Source organism: Lepisosteus platostomus, chromosome 22 (genome assembly GCF_059453375.1).
Source record: "Lepisosteus platostomus isolate fLepPlt1 chromosome 22, fLepPlt1.hap1, whole genome shotgun sequence".
Classification (NCBI taxonomy): Eukaryota; Metazoa; Chordata; class Actinopteri; order Semionotiformes; family Lepisosteidae; genus Lepisosteus; species Lepisosteus platostomus.
Window position 1 is genome coordinate 15,386,156 of NC_142632.1, and position 26,613 is coordinate 15,412,768.

The following is a 26,613-nucleotide window of genomic DNA, read 5'->3' on the forward strand; positions in this document are numbered from 1 at the left end:
CAATTCAGACCCTCTTTGCACTTCAAATGCTACTAATGGTTCAGGCAAAAAACACATGGCCGTGTTCTGGTCTTGAGCTCTGTGAACCCCTGGGAGACTATTTAAAAGAGGTTGCAGACGGAATGCAATTACTCTCCAGGACAAACAGGTAGCCTAATCTGAATTTTCTGAAAACCCCAGCGTTTCCAAATACGTGTACAGTCCTTTATAAAGAAATATGACTGACAAAAATATCTCCTTCAGAAATGACAGGTACTTTAATTTGTTTTTTAGGTATGTTCCATACCTTTAGTTAGATAGCGAGGCTTAAATAAGCCTGACAATAAATGTAACAAACTTAAAAATGAATTAAATATTCCAAATATGCCCAGTTACCTGTTCCACGGTTCACTTTATAATAAAAATGATTTTTACTGTTTCACTTCCCTTAATTACCACTTACAATAATTAATTTAAGAGTATACCACTCAACAAGCTGAATGGGAGGTGCACTTTAAAAGTTTAACATAATGTACTGTAAACAGCCAAGCTTGGGGAACCGATTCACGTTGTGGCTGTCAGAGAACCATCAAACACGTCAGCGGACGGAACGGTTAAGATGTTGAACACATCCAGCGATTTATCTGACAAAACAGAGACACTATCCTACTGCAGACGTTAATCTTTACTACCTTATTCATTAACCCTGTTTTTTATTTTTTGAAGAGTGTAGAAAACGAGGACCCCGGCCGTCAGAGACCCGACTTTTCGTGTTTCAAAAAAATATCATTCTCATCATCACCGTCATCTACGCCGCTGTTGCACACCCGAGCCTTAGCAAGCTAGGAACCTATGCAGTACCGCGCTAAGACGAAACCTGTCGTGCTGTTTTTCTGCAAATGTATGGGTAATCGTAATGATGCAGCAGTATTGCATACTAGCTGCTATTTCGTTGCAAGGATAGTCCTCTTCTGCCGTTTTTCTAGGGGGCGGGGGTCTCAAAACAACGATAATGAACAAAGCGTTATTTCCTGTTTTACACGCATGTCTTAGGACATGACTCTATACAGAATTCGTTTATTATTTTAGATGTTGCGAATCATCACTTGATTGACAAAGACGAGAAGCTTAGAGATTGAGAACGACCAAAATAAAATACGCATTCCGCCGCACACTTCAAAGTTTAACATGTTCGGCGCAACACCGTACCTACACCGACACACATCTTTACACAATGCTAATATGGTATTTTAAAATGTATTTTTTTATAACTGGCATTTTCAATCTGCTGCAAGAGTATAACATGGTTTGTGTTTTAATTTCTTAAATTACAATTCGAAAAATGATCAGTCGCTTAGACGTGCTTCGCTACCACTCCGGAACTACTGTACCATCTCGCACCTTCGCTGTGTCAACGACGCGACCTACAGTCAGGTGGACAATTAATACAAGAACTTAACGAAGAGTTAAATAGTGATTCCTAATTTAACAAGCAATACCTTTAGGCTCTCACGAGTCTCCATCAGAATTAAGCCGACACTGTTTCCATTTATGAACTGTTTACACATCACATCTGAGCTACATAATGCAGTTTCTTCACGCAAGAAAAACAAGTTAGAATTAGCCTGGCAATTCATATCTAGAGAGTGTTGCACTTACTCAATTTCAGATAAAACGGCCAGACACAAACGAGAATGGGGAATATGACTTCTCAGTCGAAAGTGAACCCTACTACTACTACGCGTCTTAAGATCATTGTATATATATTCCTGTTTAAAGCAAGCAGGATGAAACATTAAGTCAAAAAATAAACCTGTGTTCTGCAACATTGTTAAAAACGTTCAACTCGCATGCACAGTTGGCAAGTGTTGTGCAATAACGTTACATACAGAGAGCAGTTTACACGCAGGGGCGAAAATTGGCGATCCGAAATTTTTTTCAAAGTTTTGCAGAAACGTTTCGGAACCGAGGCGGCGGTCAGTGGGGAAGTTGCAGAACGAGTACAAACCTGCCACGGAGAAACGCCGATACCTGACAGACAGACACCCCACAACGTTATAATCGTTCGCAACGAGCTACTCACCGTTTGGTCCATATTTCTCCAAATTATTTTTTACTTGTTCAAGTGTCAGTCCGGTGTTCTCGTTCACCCCGAAGTTGTCTAGAACTTCGGATGCGGATTTAGTGTGTGCGTTTTCCATCTCCGAACATGTAGCCTGTATCAATAAATATACGTGTATTTGATTAGTTTTCTTTAAAAATATATATATCTAGGAGCTTTCCACCGTGATGCGTTTAGGCTGCCAAGCGGAGGTGGACCAGATAACAGAGCCACCTGCCCTTCTGCAAGCCAACGGCTTTAAAACCCAGACTCCGGAATCCTAATGCTGCTGTTCCCTCAAACAGATAAGTCCCTTCGTCTTCTTTACTTCATCAGAAGGTATGTTTGGTCGTTGAGTCCCGCCTCTTTCTTGTCTTTCTTTTTTTCTGGCTTCTTTTTGTGAGTGTGTTTGCTGACGCGTATTTCTATTGGCTCCTGTTACCTGAGATGACAGGAGTAATAAGTACAAACCCCCTACACTGTTGCGCGGCGTTTCCTACTCGAATATATTCCCAACCCTCTCACTCTTTAATGGGTTCAGACCAAGACACGCCTCACATCGTGAGGCCGGTTTGCTTTCCTCGGTGGGTTTGAAAAGACTCGCCTTTTCCTTGAGCTGGAATTGCTCTGTTCGTGGAGAGCCGTACCTGCCCGGATTGACAACAACAGAGCGGATCTTTAGCTGGGCTTTGAGGTGCGCAGAGGCAGACAGTTAATAACACAAACCTATTACACACAGCAGCAGTCTTTTCGAACTGTGCCTATTGGCTGGTGTGTAGTTTTCATATTTGCAAATAGTGTATAATATCCGTTGTGCAACACTTCCGCAAAAGCACCGCATCTAGTGTTCCAACACGCATCTGTGGTTGACGCAGCCCCTAAACGGAAAAACAAATCTTGTCAAACAAGAATTCTTTTCAATTTGAGAGAGAAGCTAATTTCGATAGCAATTTGGAGTGTGCAGTTACAGTATGTTCATTCCGTTTCTTTTGGTGGTATAGAATTTGAGCCTATAAAACGATCCTGCTACTAAGATTATTGTTAGTAGTGCAAGGGGCGTCTTGAATAGTTAACCTTGATTCGGAGGTGGTGTGACAGGTAGCGCTGTGAAATCATGCACAGCTCTTGATCCTTTTAGACACTTTCGCCCATTTCTAGTTAAAAGCTGTCAGAAAAACAAACTTAACACGGGAAAATATTTTCAATGGGTAGATGTTTTCTGTAAACAAATTGCATTATTATGTGAGGTATTTTACATAGTTGCATTGTAAATGCAAATAAACATTGGTGCATAAGTAAATAAAACCCATTACTGAAAAATGCAGTTTCCGTTTTTTTTTTTCGCTAAAAGAACGTGTTGCTATACTGTAAGTGATGTTGGTTCACAAGTAGGTGTCTGGCACTAACATGGATTTCCAAACCAATGCACCAGTATAGCATCCAGGGATGCCACCCTTCAGGTGAGACATTAAATGGAGGTCCCACTGACCTGATCATTAAAGATGCCATGTCACTGCCTCTGCGTAGAGTAGCTCCTGCACATCCCCCAGGTCGATGGTGAATAAAATGGGTCCCCTCTTATAGGCAAAGTGCTTTGGGATCCCTTGAGGATGAAAAGTACAATCAATTATTGTTTTAGAAATTAAATCAATAGCTTTAAAAGAGCATGGGAAAATATACAGTAAAGTATTCCAAAATGGATGCTGTTAAGTTAATTGGTGGCACAGACTGGCAGAGAAAAACGGAAAACAGCACCGCCCTGAGATACTGAGTCTGACACCCCTGGCACCACACTGAAGTCCAGGATTCATGTAAAAGGTATTGGTTAATTTAAACAAATTTATCAAGCAAACTGCGCTGTGGAGCAATAAAATTGAGCCCATGAGTAAATAGGGCCAGAGGGAACATACACCCACAGGCAATGATAGTGCAATCTCTGCACTGACTCGGTGTGGCCACTGTCTGTTCCTACTCAGCTGTATCCTCAAGAGGTGTCACTCTCTCCTGATGCAAACGGCTGCTTTCCAATAGGAATGTGCTTCCCATGTGTGCCAAATATTGTGTTTCCTTGCTGCACCATTCTCGCAATTCTGTTGTTTAGTTAGACAATCTCTTTTAAAATCCTGTACCAACAAAGCAGCTTCTGGAAAGCAAGACTGGTGCAAAAACTATCTTTACATGTCATGTAACAAGAACAGATTCTGCTGACCTTCTCACCATCCAAAGTTAAATCTTCCTCCCAGAGCCCTGATGCAAGAACACCTGTTCATCCTAGCCTACAGGAATTGCATTTCAATTTAAAAAATAAAAATGAACACTACCCAAAAATAAACAGAAGCAAAACAAACCGGGTATTGCTGTGGTTTGGAAGTGGAAGTTGAGGAAGAGCCAGTGAACGAATGTCTCACTGCTGCTTATGAAATGGAGGTGTGTTCCGTTCGCTTGCATGTCAGCTTTTCAAGCCAGCACACCTCAGAGTCACCCCTGACCTTCAGCGCAGGGTTCCTTGGTCAAAGACCAGGATCTTCCGCCTTTAGCCACAGGGAGTCGAGGAAAACCCAATCCTGAAAGCTTATCCGTGGCTCTCAAACCGCTCTGTGAGCAATGCTGCAGTCAACAATACTGGAAATGTAACTCCCTAGTATCACCGCTTCTGTAACTCCTGCTGTGGGAGATCAATGGTAAAAAACTAAAACTTCTGGGGAAGGTGGAAAGACACTTCAGACAATTTCACACAATTACAATCAACTTACAACCAATCAAAGAGTGATAGCATGAGGAAAACATACCCACAAGGCACTGAGTGCTTAATTAAATACCAGGCTTGCTCACTGTATATCAGATAAAGAGCAACTGTACTAGCTTTAGAACTCAAGTAGGCCTTGGTACAGTATTCTTCCAGAAATCAGCCTTCTGCCCTTGAGTCGTCAAGCTGTAAAGGTAATAAAAGTGGGAATTTTTGGGTCAGGAGCGGACATTTGGAAATAAAAGTTTATTATAGATAATTTTCAGTGATATTCTTTATTACCTCAATTTTTATTCGTTTTCACAGGCTAGAGCATTGACGTTAGCAGGCAGGGGAACTGAAGCAACTAAGGGATTACTGAGTTTACATCTGAGATAAATCCTCAAGTTTAAACACTCTGTAAAAATAAACTGTAAATCTTTTAAAGTGTTAACTGGCAATGCTTCAGTATATACGTATATAAAAAACACACCCTTTGTCTTGAGTGTCCTATTAAACTGAAGAAACATCTTTAGCAACAAAATTTGCAGGTTAAATCTGGTTGAAATACTTCAGGGTTTGGACTTCCTCTCACTCTATTTAGTAATAATAATGATGATATATTGGGACGATAGAGTTTTGAGATCCACTGAAGAGAGATTTAGAATAGTGTGAATGTTTTTATCAAAGAGAGTAGCCAATGTTGAATATTTGTCACAGGTGTAAGATGGGGATGGAGTCTGAATTTTTTTTTGCTTTCTGAGTCAGATCTTTTTGACTCCAAGCCCGCCGTCAGAGGAAAAAATCCTAACATATCAGCTAAGGGGGTAGAGTCTTCACCACTCTTCCAACGGAGCACACGTAGCAATAAAAAGCAGCCTTCTGTCGGTTTTACTATGGTAATGAATGAATGGTCTTCACATTTACATGCCAACACGAATCCTAGAGTGTTTACGAAACAGCTCTTACAACCATGGACTCTAAACCTTGCAGTTCGAGAAGTGGGAAGGATCAGAAAAGTTTAGAAAAAGCAGATTCTGGACACATCTGATAATACAAAACACACACCAGCTTATCAAGATCTGCTAGTTGCATGTATTTTAAGAATTTGATCTGTTAAATGTAAGGAGTATTTTTTGACAGAAATTTAATATTTTACCTCACTTTGTCACTCATAAATCTGGAGCTTCGGAAACCCAGCTGGATCTAATCTGAACAAGTCTGAAGCACGGACTCCTGTGGTCTTCTGCATGCACTTCCTGAGGTCTACAATAATTATGAGAAGGTTAGAATGGGGATGTGTACCTGCTTGCAAGTTGCAAAAAACAAATAAAGATTAATTCTACGCTGAAAAGTAACAAGAAATGAAGAAAACAGCTGTGTCAAGAAATTAAGGAGAGAGCCTTAAACACTTTCTGCAAATACTACAGACCGAAGCCTGAATTAATAGTGTGTGGGACTCATACAATTTGTTTCTTTTTAAAATGTGAAGATATAGTTTTAGTTCTGTACCTCAAGAACAGCTCTTCTATGGCAGCTTTACTATGGCTTGTCTTTGGTATGCTTCCTGGTGACAATGGCAATCAAACGACTGATAAATGAGTCTTGACTGAGTGACAGATGAATGGATGAGATATGGATCTGGAACAATTAGAAAAACCTGAGAAGATCCCTCTACAGCCCCTCTGCTTTGTTATGTTTCATACACAAATAGATCCAAGGCTATTCTTTAGTCAGCATTTCCTAGTCCTGAAGGGGATCCCTGCTCAAAGAGATTGCTGTATAAGCATATTCCTCATCGAAAGCACACTGTGTTCCCTAACTCTCCCCAGGTACATTGTCACACATTGATGAGTAGACCATGTGTGGAGCATGTCGCAGCAGAGACTATGCAGGGAATGAAACCTCTTTGGTTTCCTTTAGAGTTTGTGTCTGTAGTGAAGCAAGTCTTTGTCTTTCAATACATGCTCTTAATTGTCCTGTATAGAATGAGTCTCATTATAAAACATTAAAGTTGAAAACTTGAAAGATTTTTCAACTTTGAAATTTGAAAAAACTTGAAAAACTTGAAATTTTATTGCTCTTTTGATGATTCTATTTGCCTTTCATTGGTTAGATTTAGGGGTGACACAGTGGCATTGTGGTTGGGCTGCTGCCTCTCAGTGCTCAGGCCCTGGGTTCAGTTCTAGACTTGGATTGCTATCTTTGGAGTTTGTGTTTTCCCATTGTTCATGCAGCTTTCTTCCCAAAGTCCAAAGACTTACTGGTAGGTTAATTGACCCTGGTGTGTGTGTGTGTGTCGTTTGTGTCTTCCTTGTGACGCACTGGTGTCCAATCCAGGGTGTATCCTATCTTGAGCCTGTTGCTTGCCAGGACATCACCTGTGACCCTGGGTGGATTCATGTTTTAAATTGACATTTTGAGCAAACAAATGCTAGTAGTGCAACTGTAGCTTTCTCTGCAAACATTCCTTCAAGTAAAAATAAAATGGTCAGGACTACGAAAGGCAACAGCATTTATGTGATTTGCATGATTGAGCTGCTGCCTTCTACAGCCCTAGAAATGAGTTTGTTTCATTCTTTCTTCAGGTTAAAATGTGATGCTGCAAACACATTCTTTGGCTTGGCAAGCAAAATGCTAAATATAGCTCTGTCTGAAGTCACTGCTTAACTCCTATCCAGATCATGGTGAATTTTCATACAGCTAAAAGCCCTTTTGTGTTTTACTTTACGTAGTGACACTTTATCGCCTGTTGGCAAGTCTGTAAGGTCTGATAAAGTTCCCAGTTGCTTGACACTTATCTTTCACATTGCTGTCCAGCCATCAGCCAGTTTTTTAAGAGCCACCTTTAAACCACCCACATCAGGCATGTTGCACTTACAATCTTTCTGGACCTCTGTGTGCCCTGCTGTGCTGTCACTCACTGTAATGTTAACACGTTTTCCTGTAACATTTGAAGTGTTAAAAAATGCTAACAGAAAACGCCAAAAAGCTCACTGTGTCCCACAGGTTTGTAGGTTGATCGGGCTCACTATAGCTCATTAGAATGTTAACGACTTGCCTTCATTCAGAATCACGCAGTGTAAAGAAACAGATGAAAATATTGTAAATAATGTGCAGTTTAATTTACTCAGCTATACATGAGGGCAACACAGTGGCTGCAAACTCCATATGGAAAGTGGCACTTTATATGGCCTGAGGCACATTCCGTATGGAGTTTGCATGTTCACAGGGTGATCTCACTCAGTCGTAGTAACAGGTCCCCTCTGTAACACTTTCATTGTGTTTCAGTTTCCAGATCTTCTCTTATAGATGTTATGAAAACAGGTTTTGTTGACAAAAGAACAAGCTCAGAGTGAGCTATTATCAGCTCTTTGACCTGTCTGTCTTAGTCAGCTGGGTGCTTCACACAAAATCCAATGGAGAAAAAGCACACTAGCTGTGAGCTTAATAATAATAATATCCGACTCACAGCAGGCTCACTGCAAACTGGAGTTTTAACTCTAGTTTAAAGGAGGAGTAACAAATTAACTAAAAGATTCTGAGAACATATTTGAAACTATTATAGTAGCTAGATTTTATACGACAGCTCAAGGTGACCACCACACTCTTACAAAGCGAAACAGACTAGAGAACTCAGTCACCGTTCAATGAGCCGTTTCATTTTCCTCCAACATGGCTCCAGCTTTGGGCTGGCTGTGGGGCTTGGACTCATGTGCTTGTGATAAGATACAGACCTTCCCTCATGTCACTTGCAGTGAAATACAAAATAACACAACCAGAGTTCACTGTGCAACAGCATGGAGTCCACAGCAAAGCTCCGATTGCAAGGCAACTTGAAAAAGAAGGAAAGATCTCCCTTCTCAAAGATTCATTTCTCATCCTGACCAGACTGAGGCAGGAGCCTGAGGGGTATTTTCCATTAGTTCCTTTGGCCACTTCTGATTTGCATTGAGTTTTGGTTATGTTTAGTATTTGCATAATCTGTATGAAAATGGAATGCCAGGAGAGGATGTAGTTACAGTGCTATTGCCTCGGTAAAAGGGATTTATCTTAAATGAAAAAGAGAGACCAGAACTAAAAAATCAGTCTTCTACTGATGTTGTACTCAGAATATCAGACAGACTCTTGATGAGAGAAGGCCATTCAGTCTATAATGCAAGTTCTTTTTCTCTACAGTAACAAAGCCAGAACTGATTATACTGCAGATAAACCCAATCAGGCTTGAAAGGCAGTATTCAGCCTGAGACAATTTAGAGTATTCAATCAAACCTAAGATGAATTTCTCAGAGAGGTGGAAGGAAATGGAAACATTCAGCAACAGCCCTCACAAACACAGGGAGCCCATACAGTACCAACTCCACACGGACAAGCAGCCCGTGCTGGAACTGAGACCAGTAAAGAAGTAGCAGTAACCACCTTGCTGCATCACGTCACGTAATTGCGCCAGTCCCTCATGTTAACCTGATTGTACTCCCCTAGTGAGGAACTGGCAGTTATTTTTTTTCCACCACGGCTCACAGCAATACCTCCTGTGCCACATGGGAAGAATGGAGATGGGCAGACGAGTCCCTCCCACCCTTCTGATCGATTAGACTTTTGACCAGCTTTAAGCTCAGCAGTGCTCCCCTCAGGAGGGGAGACCCCCCTTCTCGCCGAGATCGACTGAAACTGCAGCCGCAGGGAAACACTGCTTTGACAAGATGTCAGGCGGCTCTGGTCTCTACTCCCAGCCTGGGAATGCTCAGCCAGTTGTGTGCTGTCGCAAGGGGAATCCAACAGGAGCTAACAGTAATAGTGTAATGGATTGATCTTTCCAGACCCTATGCGGACGACACAATCCGGGGTTGAGTGAGAAACACAGGGGGGAAAGCCATGCAGGAATCGGGAATGAAGACGGGGGGGCGTGTCCAAGGTGCGCAGGTGTCCAGGGGGGTGAGTCCGGGGCAAAGAATCCAGAGGGAATCCAAAGACGGGCAAAGTCCAAAGCCGGGCGGTCCATCCAAAAACAGACAGGTAAAAAACAGGAACCGGGTCGGAACCGGCGGGGGGAACGGAAAACAGGAACAGAAACTTAAAAACATAACGGAGCCAGGCAAATACAGGTCCTGGGCTCGCACGATATGGGAATCATATACAGAGCCCCGAACTGAGTGAGTGTCTGGCTTTTAAGGGGGACAGGAAGAAGGCTGGAACAAGGAACAGGTGCGGCGGATGAGTAACAAAGTAGGAAGGGCTGCAGCGTCCTTAAGAGGAGGGGTTACACACGTGACAAATAGTTCATCTTACCTGGGCCAAATGGATGGTAGTGTTGTGATCTTTGCATGGCTTCCAAATTACTTCTATACATCTGCGGGACCCCCAGTCACCCCATAAGTACCCGGCTTTGGAGTTAAACTGCACTCCTCTCATAAAAAAATATGAGGTCAAAACGTTTTGAAATGAGCTTAATGGGAGCCAGTGGCCTGCAAAAGATGGTGGAAAAAAAGAGAAAAACAGCAAGAGCTACAGTAAACATTTAAAACACACTAAGGATGCAAACCCTTTGGTTGCAGGAGCTGATCCCTAAAAGCAGACTGCAAAAAAAAAGATTGTGAGATAAGTGACAATCCAGGTCAACCTCCCTATGGGATGCTATTTTTTTTTAAATCCAGGGATTAGCCTTTTTTCTCCATTGTTCTTGCTTAAAGAGCTGTTGCTGTGATTGACTTCTAATTATGGTCTGAATGAGTGGCAGCCTGGCCCTCAGCATCTGCCCCTGACAGGCGTGTGCTGTCTGTGCTGAGCTGTCACGGGCCGCGCCGTGGAGGCCACATCCAGCTTGACGGGTGACAGGCGGAGAGAGAGAGGCAGCCGTCTCCCAGCGCGCCGCCCCGGCGCTTCGGCTGACAGACAGACAGTGTGCAGAAGAGGTGGGAGCTCACGGCTCCCTTTCCAGAGCTGCAAGTGCAGTGCGGGGAAAATCTGTGACCCCAGATGTGCCGTATAGCTCTGCCATTCCCAGTCTGATTTTCCCTAGAGAAACGTGGCACGAGTAACATCACCTTCTCGCTTCGTGCTAACCAAAGAATAAACAAAAAAAAAACAGGTGGATTGCTGCAAAACTGCAACAGAATTTCTTCTGTCTTCCCTCTTTAAGGAGGTGCAGGTCTGTTTTATGGCTAAGACAGTCAGCTTTGGTATATTCTGTGTGTCACAACTCTTTTTTGTATACCTAATCTCTTGGTGTAATTGGTAACTGGTGTGTACTCACCAGATTACATTTTTGGCTGAATCTCGTGACTCCTAGCTTCTAAATAACAGACATCTATAGAACAGCTTCTATGACTGCAGGTTTAGTACCTTCCGGTCTGTCAGAAACTAGGCCGGGCCTCATCAATATCTGGAGGAGAGATCTTTAGGAACACCTAGGTTGCTGCTTTTGAAGACCCAGTATGTGACACGATTCTCCTGTTCCTTTAAGGAGGAATTGTGTTCTGTTGCCCCATGGAACCAAAGGGGGTAAAACAGTCAAGACGCTTCCTTTGAGATTCGTTCTCAGAAAAGGGGGTGATCAGGAGAAACTGTGGGACCCAATTAGTCAATGATCTGATCCACTCACATTCAGTTCACTAAATGGGGCATTAAGAAAGAAACAGGAGACTTGATATCAGATAAGCCTGTAAGGGGAAAAACAGGTTGTTTGTGCCCAGATCAGTCGCTGAATATTGAGGAAAAAAGTATCCATCAGAGAAAGGTCTCAAGTGTCAGCTACAAATTAGTCCAAACGTCAGAGTTATCTTCCAGCCCTGTGATAGAATTAATTGGCCACAAATTCAGCATAGCCAGACTGTGTAAGGAAGAGAGTTTCCACATACAGAGGGCTGAAGGGGATATTCAGGAGACACAAAGTGCAGAAGCATGGTGTAAGCCTGACATTATCATTTTTTTGGTCAACAAGCTGTCCAGCTTTAAAAATCCCTAATGACAAGCTATAGCGAAGCTGTAGAAGTATAATTTAAGTTCTGTATTAAAAACTTTAATAGAAGAAAAAAGATGATTACGATTTGGTGTACTTTTTCAAAATAGTCCTTGAACATAAAGAGTTCATAACCTTATTACAACTGATTACAAACTTATTTTAACATATCCTTGTACTGTGTATGTACTGTATATACTGTATGTTCAGTGTATTGTTTCACAGGAAATGAGTGTTTATTCCATTTTAGACATTTCTACATTTGAGCCATTGCAGATCAGTGCTAAACAAAGCACCATAAACATTTCAGCAGACTTAAGCTGTAGTTTGTTTTCATTTCTCTTCCAGATATTGGTTGAAAGCCCTTCTGTATTACGTCCTGGGAAGAAAAAAAAAACTAGAGCAATCTAAGCACAGATCTGAGGTAACGTGATTCTAAAGTCTAACTGATGAAAAGCTTTTGTTCTCTGTCTTTTATGGGCCTGAAAATTCTTTTAGGAAAAGACTCAGAACTTAAACCCTTGCTTTGTTTCTTCCAGAAACAGACCTTTACTTAAGCCCTTGCTTTCTGCAGGTGGGGTAACTACCGGAAATTCAGATTTTTTTTCACACTCTCCCCCTCACATTGTTGAAAGACGAAGTGAAAAGTGGGAGGGCTCTCTTGATTGTCCAATCTCTCCAGGGCAATGTCAGAGAATAGTTATTTCAGGTGTGTCATGTAGCCCCGCTGCTTTTTCATGATTTACTTAAACAGGTTACCTTCAAGGAAATATATTTCCACAAATGAGCACAGCATGCTCACAGTTTTCCAGTGATTTTCCAGTGCATGCACTGTGCATTTATTTTGGTCTACCATAACTACCCACAGTTTGTTAAGTGATTTATATGCTAAAACTGTCGCATTTGGCCATAGAATTCACACCTCCCAACATGACAACAGATGGGCGTACTCACAGAATACCCCAGCATAGCACAGACTGGACACTTTTAGAACAGACATGAATGTTAACTGCAATGTCATTCAATAGCTAGAGACTGTTGGTATCTCACTACCTGTGGAACAAGATGATACATATCTTTGTTCAGGTCCCTGATTTTGTCATTTCTACAAAGTCATATACAATCATAAAGCTAAAGGGGTACCTTATCTACTATAATAATACAACCCTGCCTAGATGGCCTGTTAGCTTAAATCAAGTATGACTAATATTTCAGTAGAAGTAGTATTGTGTTTCTATACAAGAAAGAAAAGCATTAAGTTGAAGTGAAACAGCGATACAAAACGTTGTTTTTGTTCAGCAATGTATTTCGCAAGGGACTTTGATTAGGTAACAAATAAGGCTCAAAGTTCTGTCTTTCTTTCCCATAAACCTCCATGTCATCTCAACCTAAACCTCATTTGCTGTGTAGAAAGGCCAGTTGCTGTAAAACTGCCGACTTATGTTCTGCAATGGATCACCTGAACAAATGGAAGGTGAATCTAACCCCCTTAAGCGAAAGGCAATGTTTCCTTGTACTGGATTTCTCAAGAACTTGACAAAAGCAACCAAGTTCCCCCACCAACTTCATATATTCACCTTGACAGTAGCCTGCTTCGAGCTTGTAAACTGAGATCAGATACACATCAAAGAAAACTGACCGGGAGGGCTTGTCTGAAAAGCATCCATTTCTTCTCTAAAGCGACAGGGAGGGATTTATAAAAATAAAATTGATAAATGTGCCAACAAACCTGGAGAATTCCAAACACCCAGCAGTACACCACTGTAGCAGCAACCAACCAGACAAAAAGCGGTCCAATGCACTTGAACTTGAGACGTCAGCTTCTTTCTGACAAGTACAGAGGGCCGACTGCCTGGTAATTTAAGTGATTTTTTAATCCCAGAGCTGCCTTGACAAGGATCTTTTAAATTCATTTCATTTTAAAAAATCATGTCCCAGTACTCAGGCGCTGTGACACCCTGAGTTAGAAAATGCTTAATGAGAGACAGATGGCAACATTTGCCATAGCTTTCAGCTCCTCATCTCTCAGTCTGTCGGCATAGTAACCCACAAGAGGAGCAACTGCAGTTTAATGACGTTAATTATGGCCCAAACTTCAGTTAACATTAGAATGTTATCTCTGTCTCTATGTAACTGCACTTTGACTGAACTGCAGCTTTGAAATGAATACGATCAGTGCTATCACAATCATTTTGGAATTACTGTCTGTTACCACTGTACTGTACCATCCTGAATGAATATTGTTCCAAAATGTGTAGTCTTGTAAGTGCCATGTTGTAAAAAGTTCTTCATTGTCCGTTTTTTCCCCCAGGTTAACACTGACTATACCATGATTGTACAGTGTGTTGCCTATTTAAAGCCAGTCATAAATGAGGACAAGAGTTTTTTCATTCTTATGCACTGATATGCAACAGCAATATGACTATTAATTTTTGCATTAAGAAGACATTTTTCAGATATGGTATGGTATGTCTATGATTTGTTAACAGTTTTAAATGTTTTAAAAGAGCACGAGGTGAAATTACTGTAGAGTAAACGGCAGAGAAGGAAAGTTAGCAACCACAGGCTGACTTCTCTGCTTTCCTCAGGGTGTTTCCTGAAGACAGATCAACCACAACTCAGCTTTCAGACAGAGAGAGCGGCTTGATAAAACATTCTCTCTTCCCGTGCTGAAGAAGCATCGCTCTCTCTCTCTGCCTCTCTTCAGAAGCAAAATGCACTCTTGTGCTGTCTTATTTTTGGTTATGAATGGGGATACAAGCTTATGTTGCACATTGTGTCCATACTCAAGAAAGGTGTAGTAATTAGAAACAAGATGTTAAACTATCCAATGAATCATTGCAATTTGGGTTAAAAGTAGAAGAGGTCTGAACAAAGGTAAGAGTCATCTACATCTATGGAATTATACCGCTATGCTGCTGAAACTGACTATTTTGTCAACCATCAAGAAACCTGATTTAATATGCATCTAGGCAACTACGTAAGGCCCAGTAATCTTCGCTTTTTAATAAATGTTACAATGGTGGTGCCCAGTGGTGTCTCTGCCACACTTCTTTCCTCCAGTACAGCCTGTCATTAGATGCCGTAGACAGATCTCATCATGGTGAAGGAATTTTCAATCTGGGATTAATGTTGCAAAAGGTCAGGCTGCCAGCAGTGACAGAAATCATACTGTTGATGCAGTTTCCTTACCTCTGCCCTACAGATGCATAAGGTTCCACTTAACACCTGATCATCTGACAGGTATTAAAAGGTGAAATATACGTGCAATTGTTGCATCTTAAGCTGTTCAGAGATTTACATGAAACTTGAGGGGGGAAGCTGCTAATGTGAATCGTTCTGCTGTACAGGGAGCCTTACAAAGGTTTACACACAGTACAACAAGGGAAAGCAAATTGGGTTGGATTACTGTTCTGATTCTAAATTGTGTCAACTAACATTATGTACACATAGAGTTAGAATAGAAATTTATTAGGTGTTATTCACCTCCAGCTGAACTCCACAAACGCATATTTATTTATTCAGAGAGACTCATTGTTCTACTTCCTTTTTAAACATGCACTTTCAGTCCCTTAAAGAAGGCTGGGGCAGTTTTAGAAGACATTTTAGAATACATTATTCAAAGGAATTAAAGGCCAATAACACCTACAGTGGGGGGCACCTCAGTTCCAAAAATTATTTCACCAAAGGTTGGAGGGGCTTTGTGCTCTGCATTTGCTTTTAAGTGTGTAATTCTAGCCTCTGTGAGCTTGTTTTATCTCAGCTGTATTTCCGGGTGAAGCATTGGAGAGCCACGTGGAGGGCATGGCTGGGCCACAGCTCACAACAGCAAGAGTCTGTGCTCAAAGCAAAGAGGAAGGAAACGAACATTGCCCTTTGCTGTGTGCTCTGTAGTAACGCATAAATAGCAACAGGAGCAGAGGCAGAGACCTTGCGTTTCCTTATAGGTCTTCTTTCTTTAAAAAAAAAAGAAGTAATCCTGAAACACTAACTGACACTGTAGTAAATGCACTGGCTGGTTCTTTTTTAGTTTTGGTTTTGTTCTGGCAAGGCTATGAGGTCAAATGTGCTTGTACAATATGTCAGCCATTTGCTTGAGCAGACAGACGCTGTTTCCTTGGTTAGTGACATCGTCAGGACATAGGAGGGCAGGTAAATAATACTCTGTAAGCAAAGAGTAAAGTCTTAATGGAACAAGACAAGCAAGTGGATGCTTGTGAGGCGCTGCAAAAATGCATGAAGATGGCAGAAGGGTGAACATTAGGATTTCCGTGAAAAACAGTGAATCCAATCAAACATGAAATTAAAATTCAGACCCTTTCACAGTGCTGTCTGTGCTGAAGAGCTAGTGAATGATTACTGAGATCCCAATACATTTCACAAAGCCAAAGCAGGACTCCATATTCTGTGATCTGTCATTCATTGACGTCGCTCCTGCTACTGCCTATACCAGACTAAGCTACAGTACCTCTGCAGAGATGTCTCGGCCTGGCTCCTGGGAGACATACAGAAGGAAGACAAATGCAGCGATAGTGGTCAGATACTGTATCTGTTGGCGACTCCAAAGCCTTCTTTCCCCTTAAATCAAAACACCTAAGGAAATAACCAAGGAACACAGGAAAGCTGTAAATGGTGCATGACACAAGCAAGACATTCAGCAGGAGGGGTAAATGCTGTGGGTTTAAATGATTCCTTATTGAAACAAATCTGCTGCAGTTGCTTGTCAGTATTTTGTGAGAAATCAACGTGGATTTAGACTGGGCCTCTCAGAGGCAAAAGAGTGGATTTGTTTTGGTCCCCGTTTCCATGCAATTCGCAGACATCTCTACAAAACGCAGGCCTACTTACTGCCCCAGAAAGGCTCCTGCAGACTGAGGCCTCATTAATTTCCTGGGGCCTGTCTAGGATTGGGCAGGTACAAGGCTTTATCTGCACACTACGTGACATGTGAAACAGAGCTCTCTTCTGGAACTAAAGACTGTTTCTCAGGCAGTTCTTGAATTGTTGTTTACAGTACCTTGGTGGAATTCTAAATGAAGTCTCCTAAGCCATGTTTGATTTAAAATCCACTCTTATTCTGCTTTTTGTTAAGCTCCACAGTTACAAAAATAAAGAAAAGTGATGTTCTGTGATACAGAACCCAGATTTTAAAAGTATCCTGTGCTTGTTGAAACGTATAGCACTTTGATCAGGAACTGCGAATCTCTGTGAAGGCCACAGTGAAGCAGGATGTACAGGCCTCTTTAAATCACAACTTCCTTGATACAATTACAATGTAATACAGTTAATTAGGGAAATAATACAATTTGGTCATTTCTGAGCTCTGTTTGTTTGCACAGACCCCTGGTCATTTAAAATGCATGGCATCATCCTCATTACTACCATCATTAATTCACCATGACCTTGTCATACCTTTTGGAAGAAGAGTTAGTAAGAGGTGAGTCATAGCTAGCTTAGCTTACACACACACACGCAGTCATGCAGCCAGATGAGTAAAACTATAACTTGTTTGTGAGCACCGATCGGTAATTAAGATCTGCCTTCACTCTGGTGATTAAGGCTCGTCTTGTTAGAGAATTATTAATCCACAAGCCATGGAGCACAGATTGTCAGGGAGTACCCTGGCTGTGTTTTCCTGATCATCCACTTTCTCAACTCATCAATACCTCTCCCTTGTCACTTGGTATTGTCACAAAGAGTAAAACAACAAGTGCAAGACAGAGCACGGACATCCGATCGATTTGATGTGGCAGAGATCACTACAGGCATACATGCTGGGATCAGGACAGACAGGAAAATTGGGTTCTTTTCTGAGTAGAGCAGTAAGCTGAGATCATATCAGAGTCTCCCAAAAGACAATTAGTGAAGTACTTCATTTAGCAGAAGGTGCTGCAGTTGTTTCATTTCTTTAGAAGTAATGAGTTAATCATTTCCCAAGACTAACAAGATGGTACTTATGTTAATACAGATCCCCTGCTATGATTATAAGAGTTTATTAATAAATCCTCATTCATTTGTTTGATTATTTTTAATTGGATTTTTGCAAATGGCATGCTGTCATGAGGTGTACCTGTGAGGTGGCAGCTGTATTTAGCTGTATCTTCCTTTGTGGTGAGATAAGTCATTTTCTATCAGTAAAGTCAAGGGAATGTGTTTTACTAAGACATTCCTTCTTTCAATCAAACAAATCTAAACCACATTCATTCTTTATTGGAATATATACATCTTATGTTTCATGGTGATTTTATTATATTTCAGGCATTGTTAAATAGTATAAAAGTTCATTACAGGAGCAGAATTTAGACACAACATAATATTGATTCCTATGTCAAAGTCTGAGTCTTGTCTATGTTTCAAGTGTTTGATTTATTTTTATAATACAATCAGCTGTTCTAATCATTTTACAGAGTCTCCTTTTAATTCATTTCATTGCACTGAACTGTGGGTAACTATGGAAACAATCTTATAATACTTTTAGTGTATCTTTTCATTTTTACTGTATTTAACCCCTGGTAAACAAAATCCTCTGTTGGGGGTATAAAAGAGTTTACATGATGATTATGATAATAATCCTTATTCTTCTAGTCACAAATGTGAGCGTTATCACAAGTATTGACATCGCTCTCGTGGAAGCTATCTGTATTAAAAAGTACATTGTGATACATTGTACAATTGTGATGTCATTTGTGATGTCATGTTATATTTTATGTCATCTGCTATGTCATCATGTGAGGAAAACACACAAGTAAGCATTTCATTGTACTCGGGTACATATGACAATAAACAAACACTCTAAGAAGAAATCAAAGCAACCAGGGGGAACATTCACACCTGTGAGTCTAACATAAAGCACAGTGGAAGAAATACAAGTTACAGGGGACATCTGCCATGACATGACAGCAGCTGCGATCTTCCCTGTAAAAACATGGGCTCTCCTGAGCAGAGGTGTGGAAGCTGAACTGCAAGCTAGAGGCCCATCAGGGCTCTGCAGGAGAGGCAGGAGAAGTGAACTTTTCCAAGAAGACGGAGGGAGACTTATGAGCCGAAAGGGAAAAGCTGCCTTAGGTGTTTTAAAACACCAAGAAATGGGAGACACCTGACAAGCCACAGTAGGAAAAAGACGAATAAAGAGCCCTACCGTGCCAGTTTCGTTTTAAAAAGGACTTTCACTGGTGTGATTTCCCTCGCCCTTCACAACTACTTAAGCTGGGCCACTGGCTTCTGGACTGTGGGAGGAAACTATAGCTCTTGGTGAAAACCTACATGGACCCAAAGAGAGCATGCAAACGCCACACGGAAGGTTACCTGTGGATGGGTGTCGCCTTGAATTTCTTCGCACAATTACATGATCTTAATAACTACTTCAATTAAGAACAAGGACTAAAAAACAGAAGACACGCCTTGTCTGGGAGACCAGGTTTGACAAATACTGCATCCCCGTTACACTGAGAGAGGTACAGGGCTGTACAACACAAACACCACACTGTGAAAGAGGGCTCTCCTTAGGAGAGCTGAATGGCTTGATGTGGGCCGTTCCACAGTTATGTTCTGTAGGAGAATGTCTCTGGCAGTGAAAGCAGGAATCCTTATGGGATGTCAGACATACAGCACTTAGCAATGCAGAACAACCGTACTGTACCTCAGCAGAAAAAAATGGATTGAGGTTCAAAATAATAAAGTGAAAAATTTCTGAGGGTTAGCCTGTATGTGTCCCTTTTACAATTAGCAGTGCAGTCAGGAAATGAAAAACAGACTGGCCATTAGTAAATGATTCATTTTCTTCTGAGAAAAGCCCCAGTGACTGAGTTCCACTTTCCTTATTTCCTTATTTTCGGACTCTGAAAAACACAACCTTCAATATGTTACATTTCAAGCAGATCGTTTTGTTAGTGTTCCGTGTTCCCTTGTTGACAGCATCTACATCGTTGACGGTGCACTAAGACTTTTAGTAAGTATACACTTTAGCTGGTTTACTTGTTAATTAAAAGGATCCGGGTTCAAATCCTAGCTGTGCTGGTGCCTCTTCAAGTGTTACAGTTTGTACAATATATAACCTTCTTACTCTCAGCCTTACAGGTGAGATAAAACACCAGTTGACACTGACAAAGTTTTTTCCTCTCTCATTACATTTGGCAGGGGACTACAGTAAAATGTTTATCTCAAATTCACCTAAGACCAATGGATTTCTGATGAAAGAAGAAAAAACAAATATTTCTACACGCTAAAAGAACTATGGATGAAAAAAACACTTGAACGTAATTTGTATAATGTCCAAAATGGGAACCCCTTCAGGAAACAGTCTGCCAGCTGATTAAAAGTGTTTGAGATAGTACCATGCCATGCAGACTTACAAAAAGACCTGACAATGGCTGATTCCTGTGTGAAGACAGGTTTGTGTTTTCTCTGCCCCTAAAGTTCCCTGGGTCCCTTTTTCCATACATTTTGTTTTCCTCAAGAGAAGAAAACCTAGAAACATTTCCATTGAGGGCAATAGATTAAAATGACACTGAAACGTGTATGTGCACACTGTGATGCACTGGCATGCCATTCAGAGGTGTCATTCTGCTTCAAACTCTGTGTTTCTGGGACCTGCTCCAAGTTATCGTGACCTTTATGACCAATAAGCAGCTTTGTAATAATGGATGGTTGAATGGAAAAATGAATATAGAATGTAGTCCATTAACTAAAAATGTAACAACGAATACTAAAGTACTGATGCTGAAAGTAATAAATGATAATATTGTGTTACTGGTATTAAATGCACTGTACCTTCATTAAGGTGCAGAGAAAATAAAACAGTTTTTCTTTTGTGTTCAGAAGTGCTGAAATCGATTCCAAAGACATTTTACATTAGCACCAGACTACAGGTGAGAGGCTCTAGAAGTGTGTCTGATGTCTTTTTGTTCCTTCCAAGCTTAGCTAACCCTTAACTGTATATTAAGACATTTGTAATTACAGTTGTGGTCCACTTCTCAAATGGTGTGGGATCTCAAGCAATTAGAGGGGTTTATGGGGAGACCTGATACAGGTAAACAGAATTAATTAACTTGTTGGATTTACCTTATCTTCAGCAAAGAAAACAGGAAGGGAAACCAGGAGGTACGTCTTTACACAAAGAGTTGTGGAAGTCTGGAACAAGCTGCCAAGCCTTGTTGAAGCTGACTCCAACAAGGTACCTCCCAGAAATGGCGGGGAAAAAAAAACAGAATCCTATGGTGGAAAAAACAGCACGAGAGAATTACAATTCAAATGACATAAAAATATTTTTTTTTCTTAAATCTATTGAGACATGATAAAACTACATAAAACCTTTGAGAGGACAAACTCCCCAAATCCTGCCTCTTTAAGTCAGCAAAATGGCATAGTAACAATAAATAATGTTTTTAACAAAAGTGGCCTTTAAAATGTCATCTTCAGCTGCAATAGTGCAGATCTATGAAGCCGGTATTATAGCAACCCCAGGAATGTTTATGAGCTACAGCCCACATACAAAGAAAAATCACACAGTCTGGGGGGGGGGGAGTGTTCAGCAATTTATGATGAATCACAATTATCATATTTGCTCACCGGAGTCACCATTAATACATCAGAGATTTTATTGCTCAGCACTGCAGCTTGTTTTATCTCCTCTCCAGGCAAGCTTTTTTTGCTGTCCAGGTGGGCTATCCCTCATTAACATATTCCTTTCTGGCACTGTGGCAGTGACTCATCCCCTGCTGCAGCTTGAAGGGGGGAAAAAACAGGCAAATTATCAGACACTCTGCTCCCTCTGAAGGCTGAAGGCTTGATGGGCTTATTCATGGTGTTTTGTTTCTCACTGAGTCAGGACTACCTACAGTACCCTGTGCTCATGGCTCTCGCTCAGCACTGTCATCTCCCCTGGAAATGAGACATGTTCTCCAGCAGACGCCCTCTCAGCACAGCAACTGCATGCTCTGCCTATCCAGATGTACTGTACACAGGGACGTGCTGGCTCAGAAGAATGGCCGAGACTTGATCACCTCCTTCTGGAAGCCAGCCTAGCAGAGGCTAGCACGACTTCATATTTTCGATAAAATGTGATAGGAAACAAAATCCATAGTGCACAAAGTCTTCAGCTGCTAACTTGTAGTTAGTTAGGCTAGCTGGTTTGCTTGTTAATTAAAAGGATACAGGTTCAAATCCTGGCTGTGCCACTGTCTCTGCATGGGTTTGACCCTGAGCACATTATTTAAATGTCTTGCGCTGTTACAGGTGGTGCTAAAAAAAAACTGCAGTGCCGTGAGTATGTCACCTCCCAGTCATTCTCAGCTGGATAAAAAGATTTGATTTATCATAAGGAGTAATTGTTCCTCCCAACTAAATACACATCAGAAAAAAAGTATAGGGGGACTTCCAAATGCTACTACTAGTCTGGAGTACAACATGAATCATATGGATTTTAGATTCAAACCCATATGGTGTTACTAATTAGAAAAAGCTGGGAATGCCAATGGAGCTCCTGGGATGGGCAACATCCATCGTTTTTATTAAACCTGCCATACAGCATGGCCCAGGTTCCCGCCTGGTGCTGAAGCCTGGCTGCAGCAGTTCTTGGCATTTCAGATGGCATGAGCCAGAATGGGTTTGTGGGTTTGTGGGAAATGTACCGCACACAAAAAGGAAAAAGAAAAACTGGCTCCTCCACCTTGGACTTCAAAAAAGACCACAGGAGGAACATAGTGATGGACTGAATGCTTGGAAAAGGTGAATGCGATGGAGCCCAATTTCAAAGGCTCTCAATCTCAGCACCTTTTCAGATAGCAAAACAGCTGAGCACTCCACTCCCTCGTCTGAAGGCCGTCCGCCTAAAACAGTCACTCAGAAAAACCCTTTGAAACTCATCAGGCTTTTCATGCAGTTGAATTTCTGAATAAGGGTGAAGCACATAACGGGCTGATTTAAAAGGTTCTCGTAACAAGCGCTTATTAATGCTGAGCTCTTCAGAGCTCTGACTCGGCCCACAGCCTGCTGGGGTTGTTTCTCATGCTGCATTTTCTGTCATTTAATTATATTCTATGCATACGCAGGGCCAAAGGGATCAAGTGACAGAATGTTTACTCACGCAAAATAGACCTTTCCACTTAAAAGTTCATAGGCATTTAAAATATTCTGTTCTCAGAACAATACAGCAGGGCTGTCCAGTCCAGGTCCTGGAAGGCCTGTGTGTCCTCAGCAGGTTTTCAAGTTCTTTCAAAAGAAACAGCACCTTGAAGCCTGGAAATAGCTTTTAAAATGGCAAGTTAAGAGTACCCATCCATCCATTTTCTAATCACACACACTCACACCACAACCAGTTTTCCCAGAAGCCAGTTAACATATCAGTATGTCTTTGAACTGTGGGAGGAGAACATGGGTAGAAGAAACAAACCTACAGTGGACAGTCACTGTGTAACATGGATTCCACAAAGTTTTACTACTTCGTCTTCAGTGCAAAGGTGAATTGTATTTCATTGGGCACAATCCTGTGATCACTTTCCATTCGAAAGAACTGACATTTTACATCATTTGGCTTTCTCACGAGTTTCAGTCATGAAAGCATGTATCCTATGTTGGATCTGAGCTCTTTAAAACAATAAAGCTGTCCCTTCAACTCCATTCCCTTCATCCTCTGGAAGAAAGAAAACATGTGAGCATCTCTTACTCCTTGATGACAGTGCCCTTTCTAATGTGCCCAGATGATACAAGTCATGTGTGCGAACTAGCATGGTAATGTTGACACAGACTGGTGCACATCCATTCCAATGCAAATCTGTGAAGGAAGCTTGCTTCCTCCAAAACCATGTCTTGCAGTCTCATTCCCTTGAGGCAAAGCTGAAGGTGACTGTGGTATAGCACTTTGACAGCGGGTCTTGTCCACTTCTGGGCATAATATGGGTTATTCACAGGTATTCTCCTCACTGCTTTTAAAGTCAGTGGACATGTGGACACAGCAAATCAACATGAATTTATAAGAATACAGAAGTATATTATTTATCCAATTTATAGGATTGTCAACATATATCTTTTTCCACAACCTGGGATTTACTTCATGTACCTAACAGATTTTATACAATTAACATATTATATTTAAAAGTTGTGTCACTTCAGCTGGTAGTATAGCACTACCTGAATGCCTGCAGGAACAGCTGAGCACTTAACAAAACGCTGGTTCAAATGCTGTTAATGTTTATCCAGTCCTCACAATGGACTAATCACTGGTCTAGTATTTTCTATTGATCTGGACAAGTGGTGCAGGATACTCATGCAAGGTGAATCACTGGAAAGCTCACAGAAAGACATTAAAACGATTCACCAGGCTGTTTCCCCTTACAGGTACACTGGGTTAATTGGCCTGCTTATATACCTTCACTGGGAGCAAATAAGAATCTAGGCAAACAATAAGATCAGATGCCATGCGATCTTATTGTTGAAAAGTTCTGCTTTTGAGCAACTACAACACATGCCTGAGTTTAATGGGTGAATTTTTTCATGTTCACCATAATTTCATCAAACTTAACGTTTACGAAAAATAAAAAAACAGGTTTCACTTGTGAAGTGCCTCTTTTAAGCCAGGGCTTGTTAAAACTTTTTCCTCACTGCTGCTCCCTTACTTCTATGTGGGCTACACTGTACAAGAAAGAAACTCAGGGGATTACAGCCTCAACTCTGAGTCTTTAAATAAAATAGTGACCTAATTTAGAGCAGCTGGCCGTTCTGACTGACTGAGCTTGATGTCAGCAGGTGTGCCCCTCCTACAGTAAAGTACAGCATCTCTCTGATAAGCTAGGTCTCTCTTACATTACTGAACAGCATCTGCTGATAGGGTGCAGGGGGGGGGGTTGTCAGGAGGGAAACAAGAGAATTGGTGCAATTTGGCAGGGTAATTCCTCTGCACTGGATGAACTGAGGATCAATATTTGCCCTCGCAGCAGACTGCAGCTTCTGAGCTCATTTCATGGGCCATTTACCAGCCCCTGTTCTCACAGAGGAACCACCTGTTTACAGAAAATGCACGATCCAACCAAGCAGGCAGTGGAGGTGGGCGGTGGCTTCACACCAGCAAATCATTTGCAAGGCAAAGTACAGCTCGTGCGCCTTTGAAATAGAATGCAAATGCCCAGCTTAGGCAGAGCTACTGTATATAGCCTGAAACCCGGACTAGCCTTTAGCAGGCCCAAACAGATGCCATCAGCAAAGACTAATCAGACAAACTGACAGACAGTTAACCATCCTGGGGGTCACATGCCCAATGGTCTTTAAAGTAACTGAATGGGGAAAAAAAATGTTTTTCAAAGAGACACATTTGAGGTCCCTACCTTTTCCATCAACCATGAAGCACAGATCTTTAAGAGGTCGTTCTCATCACCAGTAATAACATTAAGACTGAATTTATGATAATGTTTTATTCCTTTCTTTCCAAAAAGCATGACAGGTGTTAAGAGTTTGCCAAATAAGCCCCTGTGTCCTGTGTAAACTTTTAAAACAATAATAGAAATCCTATATATTCCATGTATTGTCCCCTTTGTCTGCTGACACCCACACATCAAATATCTGGGTGTGCTGGCTTCATTCCAGATGACATTCCAGTGACTGGCCAGGCGCAAGCAGGGAAACACTCATTCCTCCCATTTCTCACCATCCCACCTCCCCCACACCCTCCACAAGCAGAAAAAGCACAATTGGATCACCCCTTCCCTGGACAGCAGGGCAGTGGTCACCCCCACCAGCAAGTTCTCAGGTCTCAAAGGACCTTTACAGATCTTTACAGACAGAAAGGTGCAGAACCTTGGGGATGAACATGATCAGTTTTGCTGCTCACTGCACCACAGATCAGCGAGGGTGAAATATGCCTTAGCCAGACTAACTAGGCCCAAACGGACTCTTAGCCAGTGCACCAGGTACTTGATATGCATCAATGCATGTGCAGGAGCCTCTAAAAGTGCTGCAGAAAATCAACATGACATGTTTTGAACTAGGAAGGAAAAACACATTTCTTGAAACTGATGAATAAGGACGCCTTTCTTATTCATAAAAGTTTTTGAAAATATATCAGATACAGTATGAATACACCAAGAGTCAGAATCTGTTTTTTTTTTAGGTAGGTGACTGAAGAAGAATGTTTAAACCATTTCTCGTTACTTACCACATTCTATCAAAGATCTTGTACTGCTTAATTTTGATCACTACCAACACCTTGTAGTCAAAAAATTCATTGAGACGTTTCAGGAGCTCTGAAAGCATTTCATTCTTAAGAGCCTGTCAGTAAAACGCAAGCTTGTGGAGTGCAAAGACAACACACAGACTCAATCCATCTTACCTGGAGCATTCTGCTCTGCACATCCCTGGGCGTTTTAGGCTTGCATCCATGAAAGAAAGGGAGGAATGAATATACCAGCTCATTTTTCATTTCAGAAAAAGCTATTTTAAAATTCAGTGCTATCAGATAGGCGCACTTGGCCCTCAAGGGAAACAACGGGAAGAGAAAACACACAGTACAGAAATAGTTTTGTTTCTTTTGCATATGTGGCTTTTTTGGGGGGTATGTGCTACCTTTTAAAAAATCTTCCCACCCATCTCACCAATCTGCGTAGCTGAAATGCACTAACAGTCTAAAACGGACTAGGTATCGGTCCTGAGAAAAAAAGGAACTAATCACAAAATGGAGGCAAAAAAAGCACTTCTATCACAAAAGAAGTAATGAAACTATGGTGTAGCTTTTTGAGTGCCGACAAAAGAGGGATTTTGTGGTGCCGCTGCAAGAATGAAACCCTACATCACAAATTCCAGGCATGCACGAGTCAAAGCATGGCCACTACTTCTGCCTGATTTTGTTTTTTGAAGAGAAAGAGA

The 26,613-nt window shown here is 41.4% G+C and overlaps 1 protein-coding gene and 2 long non-coding RNA genes across 5 annotated transcripts in view; 1 reads left to right on the forward strand and 2 right to left on the reverse strand.

Moving 5' to 3' along the window:
* The window catches only part of atp2a3 (ATPase sarcoplasmic/endoplasmic reticulum Ca2+ transporting 3), an 85,346-nt gene extending 82,513 nt beyond the window's left edge, over positions 1 to 2,833 (reverse strand). The window contains exons 1-2 of one of the 2 annotated variants that reach the window (XM_088615708.1): positions 2,685 to 2,833; positions 2,063 to 2,195 (exon numbers count right to left, since the gene is read on the reverse strand). In XM_088615708.1, the coding sequence (XP_088471834.1) occupies positions 2,063 to 2,180 (118 nt within the window). In that variant the 5' untranslated portion in view covers positions 2,181 to 2,195; positions 2,685 to 2,833. Of the gene's footprint in view, positions 1 to 2,062; positions 2,583 to 2,684 lie in introns of those variants that run through there. The other variant, XM_088615709.1, reaches the window with a different exon arrangement.
* A 6,470-nt stretch (positions 2,834 to 9,303) lies between these two features.
* Positions 9,304 to 26,345, reverse strand: LOC148643617 (uncharacterized). 2 transcript variants are annotated; one of them, XR_015929072.1, is made up of 4 exons: positions 26,081 to 26,345; positions 21,331 to 21,485; positions 20,824 to 20,973; positions 9,304 to 10,270 (listed from the first exon to the last, which is right to left on the reverse strand). It is a non-coding gene; the product is annotated as an uncharacterized LOC148643617 (long non-coding RNA). The 2 variants fall into 2 exon arrangements; XR_015929071.1 differs by lacking the exon at positions 9,304 to 10,270 and adding an exon at positions 18,036 to 19,601.
* On the forward strand, positions 19,505 to 20,559 carry LOC148643618 (uncharacterized). The gene is made up of 2 exons (XR_015929070.1): positions 19,505 to 19,711; positions 19,900 to 20,559. It is a non-coding gene; the product is annotated as an uncharacterized LOC148643618 (long non-coding RNA).
* Positions 26,346 to 26,613: the final 268 nt, after the last annotated feature.